We start from the raw sequence: 14,589 nt of genomic DNA on the forward strand, positions 1-14,589 counted from the left end.
ACAAGAAATAAGGTCTTTATTTATGATAAACTGTAAGACAACAGTAGCAAAATACATTACAAATATTTCAGAAAATAATTAAACCTCAAAGCACTATCCTGAATTAATATTACAGTTGTTATTTATCCTTCAAAACTGTTTATATCATCACATTTGGGGGGTAGGCTGAATATTACAGACTGGTTACTAGCAAATACTTTTTCCTCCATTATTCACATTAAAACATTTTTTTAGCAAAGACAAATAAAGTGCACAAATCACTAGGTGGTGATTACAATGTCGAGAAGCTCATGGAAATGAAGAAAACAATCAATTTAAGACAACATCAATGCATACTAAATTATTATAACCCCTTCCAGTCAGAATAGAGCCGTCGGTTCTCTACAACCCAGTCAACAAACTGACTGACGCGAGCATAAGCTCCAGGCCGCTGGGGTCGTCCACAGCCGATACCAAAAGATGTCGCCCCCACAAGAACCCAATGGCCAGCCTCTTCACACATCAGCGGGCCTCCAGAATCCCCCTGTCAAGAGCCCACAAAATATGCCAATACATAAAAAAGAATAATATATGCATAAATATGTATGGAGGATTCGCTGCCTCCAAAGTCTAAGTAGGTACTACATTTGAATTTGAACTAAAAAAGGACGTTCTATGTATAGTATATATAAATCTGACTTTATATATTTTACAATTATGACTTTATTTCTCACAGCAAACTCACAATTGAGAGAAAAAAAGAATTGTGAGTTTATATGAGACGCGAAAAAAATTTTTTTCACTATTCTTGATCTATTAAATGTAATAAATAAAAAAAGAAAAGAAATATGAAAACATATACTATATCAAAATTAAAAATGTACACACCTTACAGGAGTCCACCGCACCCTCGGCATACCCAGCACACAGCATGCGGTCTGTAATGTTGTACTCAGGCAGCCATTCCTGACACTGTGTGTTGCTTAAAAGGGGCACAACAGCTTCCTGTAACACATTAGCTGTGTTGCCTGGAGATAAAAAAACAACAACAGCTTATACATGATCATCCAAAATATTAATAACTCAAATCTGAGAAAAAAAGAAAAGGAAAAAAAAAACTGGAATAGAATGCACAAATATGTACATCTGACCATTTTCAGACAGCATTCCCCAACCAGCAATAAAACACTCTCTCCCTTCTTCAGTCTGTGCTCCAGGATCTGGGAGGCAGATGGGCTGGATGTAATCTGGAAGAAAAATCATTTTAATCCTTGGGAAATCTGACAACAAAATATGTCCAAATCATTTTACATTGTTCTGATATATATGTATATATATATGAAAGTAGTGGTGCAGCTAACTCCAAAAGCCAATGAAAATGTTTAAAATGTCATAAAAAAACATAGGCTACATTTTATTTATGTTTTTTATTTAGCAAAATGTAATATATAATTTTTTTCCCATTTGATTTTTGGGTGAAATAAAACTTTAACAATATATTTCTGACAAACATGTTACCCCTCATTATGGCCACCATGTTGAGATCACATGACCATCCATTATCAGACAATTTCAACTGTAAAATTAATAAATCATATATGACAGGAGTCTACATGTACACTACCATTCAAAAGTTTGGGGTTTATGTTTTTGAAAGAAGTCTCTTAATCTCACCAAGAGATTGGATTCTTTGAAAAACCCAACGTTTAAAAGAACAATATTTATTTGAATAGAAATCTTTTGTAGCTATAAATCTCTTTAGCATATTTAGCCTATATAAAAAAAAAAAACGGAGTAAAACTCCGTACGTTTTGTCAACGTACCTGTGTAGTTGACAGGTGTCTGTAAGTGCATTAGGGCAAAGTCAGACTCCTTTGTTATCCTGTTATAGCGCTTGTGCATGATAATCTGATCTATTAAATGGACTTGTTTGTTAGGGTTATCCGTCCCAGACTGAGAGTGAAGACCCAACACAGCTGCCCAGTTTGACAGGTGAACATTCTTTCTACGGGATCAAAATATAATTTAGTTTTTTTTTGTACAGCTACAACTACTACAGCCATGAATGGAGCAACACTTACCCATGAACACAGTGTGCTGCTGTTATCAACCATTCCCTGTCAATCAAACTGGCCCCGCAAACATGGCGGCCGAGCCAGCTCAGAGACACCATCCAAGGCCACGACCCTTCCTGGGAATCCTGTCCTCCCACAACTCTGCCTGCTGGCTCGCTGTCCATTTCCACATTGGTTTCACTTTTTGAAGGGACTTTACGAACGCCACATGCTATGCACAACAAGAGATGTTGAGATGTTGTATTGATTAGCTAGCATAAGAGCGTATGATACAAGCTGCGAGTTAAAAACTTACGTTGATTGTTACAATGCAGAGACACGATCTTCTCACTGAGACATGCGTCACTTTAAAAAGACACAAGAATTTGAAATTAGATTTTATGGGCCAATAAAAGCGCTCAGAAAAGTTATCAGCAATTTTATCGATTACCTGGGTTTCAGATCCAGTGAGCCATTAGCACTCACACTTACAGTAGCAAACGGACTATCTTCATCCATAGTGATGGAGAATGAGGCATTTCCTGACCTAGGTACATCAACAAACATGTTATATGTACAATATATACAAACATGTTTTTTTTCACAATAGGTATTATTTGACAAACTATTGTATGCTTAACCTATAAAGCCTGTAACATATTTGATACACAAATTTCTAAGATATTAAAGAAACTTTGCTGTTGTACATAATCTTCCACATGCCTTTTGTCCTATGATTTATAGTTTATACCGTTTTATCATATATCATTTAAACAAAATGTCCACCTTTAGGTTGTGGTACACGTGTCTTTTTGCTGGGAAATCTCTACTGATTTTTATAAAGGAAACAAGAATAACCTTTATATTGCTAGTAATATTCCATGTTAAACACTTACTGGACTGAAGAAACTTAGGTTTACTTGATTATCCATCTTTTTTCTTTAGAAAAATCGGATGTATCAAATATGATACATCAGGCTTTTGAGGAGTTTATTTGTTCATCTCTCAATCATCATTGCACTGCATTATATGTTTTGCCGCCACAATAAGACTACAGAAAACAGAGCTTTGATCATAAAACTAAGCATTTAAATGATCGCATCCAAAATAAAAGTTTGTGTTTACATAATATATGTGTGTGTACTGTGCATAATTTGTATTTTTGTATGACTGTTCTTTGTATATGGATCTGCGTAAGAAATATCTGAGTGACCTCACACTTGTTGGTGATGTTTGTGTTGATGTGTCACAGGTTTGTGAGTCAAAGCATGCATGGAGATTAGCGCTGTACATATATCATGGAATGAAAAAAAGAGCATCTGTCATGATATTGTAATCTTGGAACTATGGGCCGAGAGGCCATGTATTCCTGAAATAAACTATAAAACTATAAAAAAAACTACTGTGTAAAATTATTTTCAATATATAAATACACCTACATGCATGTATATATTTAAGATTTATTTTTATTTTTATATATAATATAAATTATGTAAAAATATATATGTACAGTATATACATGCAAATATGTCTTACGCATGTGTGTGTATTTATATATACAAAATAATTATACACAGTAAACACACACATATGAATCACGATTAATCGTTGCCCAGCACTAATTTAAATATGATCTTAGTAAGACATATTATTGGGAGATTAACTGATTTTCAGATTTATTTTATGTAGTCTGCTATGCTGATCTCATTGATGTACATTAGAATTTCATCTTACTTTATGGCCATATTATATAAACATTAGCCACTGCACAAAATTGTATATTTTTGGTCAGTTTGCCATCTGAATAAAATGTAGCTGTTTTTTCATACTCGAGAATAAGTTTCTTATTCTCCTATATCATACTATATGAACCATAAAAGCCTGATGTATCAAATATGATACTCAACAAACATATGCAATTTTTTTATTACTCAACCTTTCAAAAATCGGATTTTTCTGACATTTTCTTTCATATGTCTTCACATGGTTAATATTATAATATGCTTAATATATTCGATGGGTAAGTGTTCACCTGTAGCCCAAGTAGCGGCAGAAGAAGTCAGATAGCTGAGAGGTCCAGTCTTCAGCACACACCGTGTAAAGATCATTCTGGACCTGAAGTCTCAGTCGTTCAGTTCCAGTGACATTAGCTTTTATTAAATGCACTAAAATACAACAGCCTGTGATCAGCAGCATGAACAGCAAGATTGGATTGGTGAGGTTTTGTTGTAGTTTGATTTACCACAGTCGCCTTCATCGGAGCCATCGGAGCAGTTTTCTACACCGTCACACACGCTGGCATTGGACACACACACTCCTGTGCCGCATTGAAACTGTCCAGTGGGACAAGGATCTGCATATTCATGAGAGTTTTTGCAGTTTCTTAGGCCATCTCCATGTTGTTTCAACATTTGCATTAAAGTACAAAGAATAAAACTAACCTGGTTGGCCAATGTTAAGGCCGGTGCTAAAGTTGGCTAGAAAGCCTTTGTCATTCGCCGAGGAGTCTGTGGAAAGCATGACGGTCACCCGAGAGGTTGTGGAAAAAAGATCCGGGAAGGAACGATCACCAGTTAGGACACCTTCAGAGACGAAACACACATTACTACATAAAGATCCATTTATTAATTTTTTGCATATTGTGCAAAAAACCCATTAACATAATGCAAAAGTAATGATATGTTAAATATTGACTATTATGGCATATTATCTGTATTTCATATTAATGGTGAATGAAATATTACAATTGTCAAAATATATACATTTATCATTCAGCTGATCAAAAGTGTCAGTAAAGACTTTTACTTTGTTACAAAACATTTTTTTAAATACTTCTTTTGAACTTTCTATTCATTGAGGAAAATATTTATCATGGTCACAAAAATATTAAGCAGCCCAACTGTTTTCAGGATTGAAAATAATAAGAAAAGTTTCTTGAGCAGCAAATCATCATATTAGAATGATTTCTGAAGGGTCATGTGACACTGAAGACTGGAGTAATGATGCTGAAAATTCAGCTTTGACACCACATGAATAAATTACATTTAAAAAAATATATTAAAACAGAAAAATTCAAATATTTGAATAATTTAAATACATAAGACTTCTTTGAAAACATTTTTAAAAATCGTACCGATCCCAAACTTTTGAAAAGTAGTATATACTTTTTTTCAATTGAAAAATGTATCGAAATCCCCCATTACCTATAATATAAATGCATATATATATATATACACACACTCACATTTTTTTTTTCAAAGATTCATGTTTTCCAAACAAAATTACCTAGCAACTCTGAATTCGGCTCCACTCCATCTCGAATTTCTAAAATGTCATTAGCCATTTCTAAAGCAAAGTCTTGAAAATGTAATTGTATATTCTGTCCTTCCTTAGCATGTAAAGTCCACATACCTGTCCAAGAGAAACCATAATAATCAGAACATTATCAATTAAATGAGGTAGGGGTGTAATTGTCCATTTTTTATTAGAATCTTCCATGAATTATTCTGCATTCTTAATGATCATGGAATGAACTTAATCTATCCAATACTTACACAAAGCGTTGTGTCCATAGCCATTGGGGTAGTTTGGAGAACTGAATGTAGAGTTTGACTCGTACAGATCGAAGGGTCCCCCGCAATCCACTATTAGAATTAAATTACATAAATGGAACTCCTTTACAATTCTGTGCTAATACACATAGCATTTGCATGACAACAAACTGACATCATTGTGAAAAGGGTCTATTGCTAGATCTTGCCTGGTATGGGAGGGGGGGTCGTGGGAGGCGGGACAGGGGTTGGGTCAGGAGGAGCCTGTCCGCAGGCACCAGGCACTATGCTGATGTCATCCAGGGCGATATCATTCAGAAATCCCGCCCTCTTCTGCGCTTCAAATGCCACCTAAGACAGACAAGAAACGGGCAAATGTATTTAGCGACTTTTTAACCGGTTAATGTTACGAGCCAAGTTGCTTTGTACATGAACTGACAACATAATCTGCAGTGATGTTTAGTGTGGCTTGAGCATAGTTCCAGTTGTCACCATAGTTCCCTTCTTTCTGGAAGAGGACCGTGACGGACGAGCGTTCCTCTGTTGTGACCATCAGACGCCACACCTCCTCCCCGAACATATGGTACCTCAAAGACACCAGGTACATTCATCAAATGCTTACAGGGGAGTTCAATCCCCTTGTGAAAAAGAAGTACACCTCAGCATACTTTTAATTTCTATCGAAACTTGCATGTCGTGTATTTTAAGTCCCCCTGTAGTCAATAATTGTTTCCCTTAAAACTCATCTTTGATCACCAAAATTACATTTAAAAGTTTTTCTTTATGCCTTAAAATAGCTTGAATGTAACCCTACAGTCTACACCCTTGCCTCATTTAGTATACGCGGTTCTATGAATATGCAAATGAGCCCCGCCTCCAGCTCAGAGATCCACTCGTTGACGATCACACGTTGACCTGATTGGTTACAAGGTATTTTGTGACGTCAGAAACACCAGCGATTTCAAACCGCGATATTGAGACTGTCTTTGATTCACTGCCGTGTTAAGGAGAAAATGTGGTTAATAAAATTAAGTGCACTTCTATTGCATTCGGGTCTGTTTTGACATTGAAGAGGTACATAATTATTATTATTTTTAATCCATAGTTTTTAGTACGAAGATCAATTTTGTACGTCTGTTAAGATTGTCAATTTACACTTTTTTCTGATTTGTTTAACAAAAAAAATTAAGAGATATAACCAACTAAATTGTTACACTTGTAAAATAAAAGGACAAAAACAAATTAATGTCTTAATGTGTTTTTAGAGCAAAAGTTCATAGACCAAATCGTCTAAATTTGAAAAAGGAAAGAGGGATTGGGGGAAAAAATAAAAAGTTCAAATTTCACTTTGCTGCCACCTATTGATAAACCATTGCAGCATGAAAAGGAGATTCAAGCGGTTTATCATCGTCATTTTTTTCATGTGAAAGTAAAATGTCATGCAAGTAAAATTAATATATTTTGTTTGAAAACAGTTTTGAGCAGGCACGAGTTATACGTTTCAATTTATAAGTAACATCATAATATGAGAATTACCAGTATGAATACTGGTAATTCTCATATTATGATGTTACTTATGAATTTAATCTAATGATATAGTCAAATAAAATTTCTCATAAATTCTGATAAAAATATATTTTCTTGCACCACTGTTTTTTGCATTATTTCTTGAAAAAAATTACAATTTCAAAGAATTTCTAAAAAAAATTTAATTAATAAAAAGGGATAAATAGGATGATTAAAAAAAAAACATTGTAACATTCAAAATGTTAAACATTTTGTGCATTCACTCATTAATGAGAAGTTACTGATTAGATACAATATGGTTTTAGTTGGAAAAATATTCAGTTATGATTGTTTTTTTTTCTCTGTTATCTCTGTAAAGCTGCTTTGAAACAATCTGTATTGTAAAAAGCGCTATTTAAATAAATGAGACTTTTATAAGCTTACATTCCACCGGTTCCAAACAGACCCAGGAATGCAAAAGGTCTATGCAGTTTTTATGCATTAGGAGGGAAAGGACAACTAAAGATTATTAAAAAAAATATTTAAAATGATTGAAAATGTTTAATTTGGCATTTAAGTACACTTAAGTGGACTTGTATTTTATTAACATTATATTCTCTGCAAGTACGGTTTTTAAAAATAAACTTTTAAAATCTGAAGCACACTACAAGTGCACATTCAATACAATTAAGCGCACTTCTTTTTCACAAGAGGCACCATTGCATCATTTTAATTTGCATTTATAGGACGTATTTTTAGAAAAATGTGCATGTATAAGCTGAATGTTTCCAAACGTTACCCCTGATAAAAACTAACCAGAATTTTAGACACATTGATTCCTTTGCAGGAGTCAGAGGAAGACTGTAGATACGGAATTGTTTATCCACACTTCCAGGAGACATAGGGGTCACAATGTAGTACCCTATGAGATAAAAATCGATGTGCATCAGAGTAAATATCATCAAAGTATAATAAACATTAGACGGCATACATTTTCAAGTATTTGCTAACAGCAGATCAATTCTATGTATAGTCTTTAATAGCATAGTGTATGAAATGGCACCTGATTGGTTGTTGCCCATTGTGTGATCAAAGCTCGGGCCAGTGCCTGGTGGAGGAGTAGCGCCTTGTGCTCGAATCCAGTCGCCACTGTCTTCAGATTCTTGCCTCCAGTGACACAAGTCCTCTTCAAACGAACAGCTTATCTTGTCTTCATCTACCAAAGACCATAGAGTTCAATAAAACTTGAATATGATTTTTTTACTGAAATAAAAGTTCGCATTTTTGCACTTGGGAAGCTTAGCGATGGTGATGTTGAAGCCATGCGACAGTGGTGTAGTTTTGGTTGTATTTAGACTTTAAAATTCAATAGTGTTCATTTGGGAAATGTATCTAGAGGATCAGAATGTGTAAGAATCATAATCTTTTCTTGGTCACAGAGCTTATTTTCTGCAATAATCCAAAAGCCAAATGGAAGAATTATGTGGTTTTTGTCGAAAGAACCTACAAAAATATGTCATCACTGCAGCACTCTATATGTTGTCAAAAATCTTGAAATTTCAATATGTATTGATACTGAAATATCGGACACGGTTCCAATACTCCTTTTCTGCAGTATCGATAGGCCGATACCAAACTGCGCGACAATCTCCGACAGCGAATCGAAACACAATAGTGCTTGTATTGTGCATAATTTTTAGTCATTCCCGCCGGTTTTGAGCTCACAACAAAAGCGCGCGCACCTCTGATCTTAGACTTTGGTTTGCCGCCTCTCAAACAGCTCGCGAGAACCAAATTGACTTCTTTTTCGTAGCTTATTGCGCTTAAACGGCGCAAATACATACAAAATTATGTCAAAATGTCCGTCTTTCTGAGTATTCGGGTAAATGCAGTCAGTTTTGGAACGTAAATAGTTTAAAACAAATTATTGCATGTTGTGTAACAGTATATTGGATCTGTGCATAATCTCTTAAAGTGACAGCAGCCTAATAAACCTGCTGCTGTCTGTAATGTTAATCAAATAGCAAAAGACAAAGAGAAAATAACTCTGCTCTTGACTGAATAACTTTAAGTATTAATCTGCATTTCATTTTTTACATTAGATAACTTTAATTTCAGCAGTATTTGTTACCTGAATACTACTGAGAGACCCACCTGAAAAACTTAAAGCCATGTTTACTTCATTTGTCTCTTTATGCTATTGTATATTTGTGCTATCGTTTGCAATTGATTTATTTGTTCTTATTTTATTACGGATTCTTTATTTATGTAGTTCAAGCAATTCAAATAAAGCCTCCCTGTGCTGAGTGTAAGCTATTACAACAAAATTACCCAAATGATCAAAAAATGATAAGATAATAAATGATCTGTATGGGCGGTATATATGGCAGTGGTATTGAATATCAGTATTTTTCAAGGTATCGTATCGAAGTTGGAAATTCCAGTATCGTGGCAACACTATGCCTCTGAATAAGGTATTTCCACACCATTATTGTGTAGAACGTTCCATAAATGTTCAAATAACATTCATTCAATTTTTGGGAAATCAATACCCACTAGAGATCTCACTGATGTTCTCGGCCATGTAAGTAGCATTGAAGCCTTGAAAGTTATTGATGAAGTTTGCTTTAAATTCAACAGTGGCTTCATGAGATAATAGCCAGAATTCCCCTGGTGACGTCCCCGAGAGAGAGTCTGAAAGACACAATCTGATGTCAAGACACTACTTATGAAGTCAGAAATCTTAATGCAACGCCGTTTGTCGAAACTCACATGTCAATGTTTTCATAGGGCCGGCGCCCTCATATAGCTCCAGAACGTCAATATCTTGTTCCGTATCGAAAGTGTGAAATACTATTTTCATGGCCAAGCCTTCAGTTACTCTGTGGGTGAAATAAAAGACTGTATGAGTTGGTGAAATCTCAAAAGTGTGTCTAGATGAATCTGATTATTGTATTACCGTATAATCCAGCGGCAGGCTGTGGGACCGTCATAGACCTCTGGGAAGTTTTTAGAGTGGAAGGATCCGGTCGAACCAAGCAGGAGAAACTGTCCATCACACATTGTTGCTGTGGAGTATGAAAGGCACACAATACTGCATCTATCGCAATAAGTGCGTGTAAAGCAGTCAGTCCCACTAGCCACTTTAGCGGGTTGAATTTTATTACATAATATATAAGTTTTTTTCAATTGTAGTTTTTTTTAAAAGGCATCTGAAATATTAAACTAAATAAAAAATATAGATTTTTTTTGTAACACTTTACAATAAGGTTCATTAGTTAACTTCATTAGTTAACTTCATTAGTTAACATGAACTAATAATGAACTGCACGTATACAGCATTTATTAATCTTTGTTCATGTTAATTTCAACATTTACTAATACTTTGTTAAAATCTTGTTAACATTAGTTAATGCACTGTGAACTAACATGAACAAACAATGAACAGCTGTATTACTATTAACTAACGTTAACAAAGATTAACAAATACAGTAGGGCTGTAAACGATTAATCGAACCCAAAATAAAAGTTTGTGTTTACATAATATATGTGTGTGTGTATAATTATTTTGTATATATCAATACACACACATGCATGTATATATTTCAGAAAAATGTGTTATTTATATATAAAATAGTTCTATTTATATATAATATAAATCATATACAAATATATATGCAGTATATAAATGCAAATATTTCTCAAATATATACATGCATGTGTGTGCATTTATATATACAAAATAATTATACACAATACACACACATATATATTATGTAAACACAAACTTTTATTTTGGATTCGATAAATCGTGATTAATCGTTTACAGCCCTAAAATACAGTAACAAATGTTTTTGCTCATGGTTCAAATTTTGCTTCAAATGTATTGCTCATGGTTAGTTAATGTTAGTTATACATTAACTAATGAACCTTTTCTGAAATAGGTTATTTGAATACTGAAATATCGGCAAGCCTTTTAATACTCATTTTCCGCAGAACAGATACACGATACAAGCTGCGCTTTCTTGCTCTCTCTTTTCTCTTTACACAAACCCGCCTTCCCTCACTCACTCCTTTCATTTGCTCTGGATGAATATAGTTTCTGTTACAGGGCTTGAATTGCGGTGTGGGATTTCGCGTATTGCGTATAATTTTACTCATTCCTGCAGATTTTGTGCTCACACCCAACGTGAGCACAAAAAGCCTCCTCTCAGTACTTAAACAGTTAAATACACACAACGTAATGTCAAAATGTCTATCTTGGCGAGTATTCACGTAAACACTAAGTAATGTTTTAATTTAAAGTAAACAGTTGAGAAAGAAAACGCATGTATAACATTTTAATGGATCCGTGCGTCAGGCCTTAAAGTGACAGCAGCCTTATATACCTGCCAAATTATGATATTATATTAAAAATACTTATATGGAAGTTTTTCCTCTTGGTATCGATGTCAAAATTGTGGTCAGTGAAAATGCTGAGTGACTAGTAACTTTGGAAAACCACTAGCCACAGCGGCTGGTGAGCAAAAAAGTTCATGTCAAGCCCCGAGTGCATATTTTCAAAGTAAATACTAATATTTTAAATACAAAATATAATATTAAAATGGTAATAAATACATACCACAGACACTCTGATTCTCATCTGAGCCATCAGAACAGGTTTGTATTCCATCACAGAAGTCAGTTGAAGAAATACATGATGTGCCATCAGCACATGCCTTCTGTCCATCAGGACAATTCACTGGAGTGGCTGACAGACGAAGCAAGATTATTACCATTCCAGCCAACAGGTAGGAAAACACTGATTTTTTAAAACAAAATCTGTTGTTTTTCACAAATATGCAATATGAATAACATTTAAAAAAATTACTGTTTTCTGTTTTAATGCATTTTAAAATGTAATTTATTCCTATGATGGATGATTTTTCAGCATCCTTACTCCAGTCTTCAAGTGTCACATGATCTTTCAGAAATCATTTTTTTAATATGCCGATTTGCTGCTCATGAAACATTTCCAATTATTAATGTTGAAAACAGTTGTGCTGCTTAATCATTTTGAGAAATCCATGATACATTTTTTCCAGGATTCTTACTGTCACTTTAGATCAATTTAATTCAAACTTGCTGAATAAAAGTATTAATTTCATTAAAAAAATATTTCTGAACCCAAACGTTTGAGCAGAATATATAAACTGACATTTTATGGAAGCTTGTTTTCGCTACTTTTTATCTCACAATTGTGACTTTTCTTTCTCAGAATTGCGAGATTATAAACCAGCAATTGCGAGTAATAATGTCAATATTGTGGAATAAACTCGCAATTGCGAGAAATAGCCAGAATTGCGAGTTTATATAAATTCTGACTTTATTAGTTGCAATTGCGAGTTTATATCTCACAATTCTGACTTTTCTCAGAATTGTAAGATATAAACTTGCAACTGTGAGTTATAGAGTCTAATTCTGAGGAAAAATGTCTGATTTCTAACTAGCAATTGTTAGTTTATATCTAACAATTGCAAGAAGAACAGTCAGAATTATGAGATGGAAAAGCCGCAATTACCTTTTTTTCATTTTTTAGTCAATGACAGAAACAAGCTTCCATAATCTTTTATGCATGCAGCTTCAAAAAGCTCAAAATAATTAAGAGACTACATGGAATTTGTCACATTTGAATTCTGTCAAATTCATTTGTCACACTTGAAGGACCATTTAAAATGGCACAAAGGTGATTAACAATTGTGAAAATGTAAAGATTCACTGATACATTGATATAAATGTATTTTAACCAAACATTTTGGTGTTGATTAAAAAAAAATCCATGGACTATTATTATATTGCCAATATTGCCGATATTATAACTATGGAATATTACATTTCATATAAACTTTTTTTTTTTAGCTTTTCATAACATGAATTAAATACAATTGTAAGAACCAGAATTTACGTCTGTCACTGTTACCATGTCATGATGACCTCACAGCACACACTGCAATAACACACACAGCAATAAAATATAAATCATAAAAAGTTTGAAGTTGGTTTATCTGAGGGTATATATTAGACATTTTTTACAACCAACAGAACTATGAAACTCTAGATATGTCTTGATATTGATGATATCACCTGAGACCTGCACACTGCTGACGTCAATTACGAGTCCATCATTTCCACCTTCACCCCGCTGTAAACCATCTACTAACTGCTTCTGCGCCGTCTCCGAATCCAGAACACCACGGAAGAGGATGTCAAAGTGCACAACCACACTGCCTTCGCTGAGAACAGGAGAGAAAAAAAAACAGACACTACAACTTGACACTACTTGAGAAGCACAACTATATAAAATACATGGGTTTCTGTGCAACGTCATCACGTAGATGCGCGCGCATCTAAGAGGCAGAAAGCAACAGTCTTTACGGCTATATCCAGCAGAAGCAGAGATGACGCGGAGCTGTTGTGCTGTAAACTAGCCTAAATGCATAGGGTATGTCAGGTTTTTATGATTCGCAAACTTAGTTGGAAAATTTCATTCTAGTCAAGTAACTAACGTTTTACATAATGTTATATTAATATGCAAATGAAACACAAGCAAACAGATCCAACTCTGAAATTGCAGTTTATTATTGAGTCAACAAGAATTTACAAACAATGCGAAATCTACGTTAATTACAATGTTCTTTTACAGAACTCGGCATAAAATATAGCGGTCTTGCCTCTTGGATGCGCGCGCATCCGGTTTTGTTTGTATACAAGAAACCTGTGTATAAGATATTTTTAGAGAATATATCCTTTAAGGGATATATCATATACTTTTATATACACACACCATGTAACTTTTTTTTTCGTTCACAATTGACAAAATGTATATAAAGAGCGAGTACATCATGAATCCATCTTCCGAACCATGTTTTTTGTATTATCCTGAATTAGGGCTGTAAACGATTAATCGCGATTAATCGCATCCAAAATAAAAGTTTGTGTTTACATAATATATGTGTGTGTGCTGTGTATAATTATTTTGTATATATAAATACATACACATGCATGTATATATTTAAGATTTTTTTTTAAATATAAAATAGTTATATTTACGGCATATATAATATAAATTATATAAAAATATATGCAGTATATAAATGCAAATATATACATGCATGTGTGTGTATTTATATATACAAAATAATTATACACAATACACACATATATTATGTAAACACAAACCTTTATTTTGGATGTGATTAATCGCGATTAATCGTTTACAGCCCTATCCTGAATGATAAATGTTTTATTCAGAATTTCAGACTATTTTAGACCGAGTGGGATACTTGATACGCCAAACGCAGATATTTATTTGAGGAATAATAGGTGGACATGTTATAGACGGACTAGCCTATAACATGTTTGCAGGTATTTCATAACCTCAAACGCTGTCAATTATTTATATTCCTGATTTCAAACTCCATCTCTAAATGTCTGGTCACCGTGTTTTTGCCAACTAAGAC

General features: G+C 34.0%; 1 protein-coding gene across 1 annotated transcript in view; it reads right to left on the bottom strand.

Moving 5' to 3' along the window:
- The window catches only part of tmprss15 (transmembrane serine protease 15), a 23,997-nt gene continuing 9,408 nt past the window's right edge, over positions 1 to 14,589 (bottom strand). The window contains exons 10-31 of the mRNA XM_079585953.1: positions 13,214 to 13,362; positions 13,114 to 13,134; positions 11,712 to 11,840; positions 10,050 to 10,158; positions 9,863 to 9,972; positions 9,647 to 9,784; positions 8,154 to 8,306; positions 7,907 to 8,012; positions 6,024 to 6,171; positions 5,794 to 5,935; positions 5,588 to 5,677; positions 5,319 to 5,444; positions 4,475 to 4,615; positions 4,276 to 4,386; positions 4,066 to 4,198; positions 2,485 to 2,580; positions 2,350 to 2,399; positions 2,061 to 2,265; positions 1,803 to 1,984; positions 1,131 to 1,226; positions 868 to 1,007; positions 1 to 523 (exon numbers count right to left, since the gene is read on the bottom strand). Of these exons, the coding sequence (XP_079442079.1) occupies positions 344 to 523; positions 868 to 1,007; positions 1,131 to 1,226; positions 1,803 to 1,984; positions 2,061 to 2,265; positions 2,350 to 2,399; positions 2,485 to 2,580; positions 4,066 to 4,198; positions 4,276 to 4,386; positions 4,475 to 4,615; positions 5,319 to 5,444; positions 5,588 to 5,677; positions 5,794 to 5,935; positions 6,024 to 6,171; positions 7,907 to 8,012; positions 8,154 to 8,306; positions 9,647 to 9,784; positions 9,863 to 9,972; positions 10,050 to 10,158; positions 11,712 to 11,840; positions 13,114 to 13,134; positions 13,214 to 13,362 (2,755 nt within the window). The 3' untranslated portion in view covers positions 1 to 343. The remainder of the gene's footprint in view (positions 524 to 867; positions 1,008 to 1,130; positions 1,227 to 1,802; positions 1,985 to 2,060; positions 2,266 to 2,349; positions 2,400 to 2,484; positions 2,581 to 4,065; positions 4,199 to 4,275; positions 4,387 to 4,474; positions 4,616 to 5,318; positions 5,445 to 5,587; positions 5,678 to 5,793; positions 5,936 to 6,023; positions 6,172 to 7,906; positions 8,013 to 8,153; positions 8,307 to 9,646; positions 9,785 to 9,862; positions 9,973 to 10,049; positions 10,159 to 11,711; positions 11,841 to 13,113; positions 13,135 to 13,213; positions 13,363 to 14,589) is intronic.

The sequence above is a fragment of the Phoxinus phoxinus genome, assembly GCF_949152265.1.
Source record: "Phoxinus phoxinus genome assembly, chromosome: 17".
Lineage (NCBI taxonomy): Eukaryota > Metazoa > Chordata > Actinopteri > Cypriniformes > Leuciscidae > Phoxinus > Phoxinus phoxinus.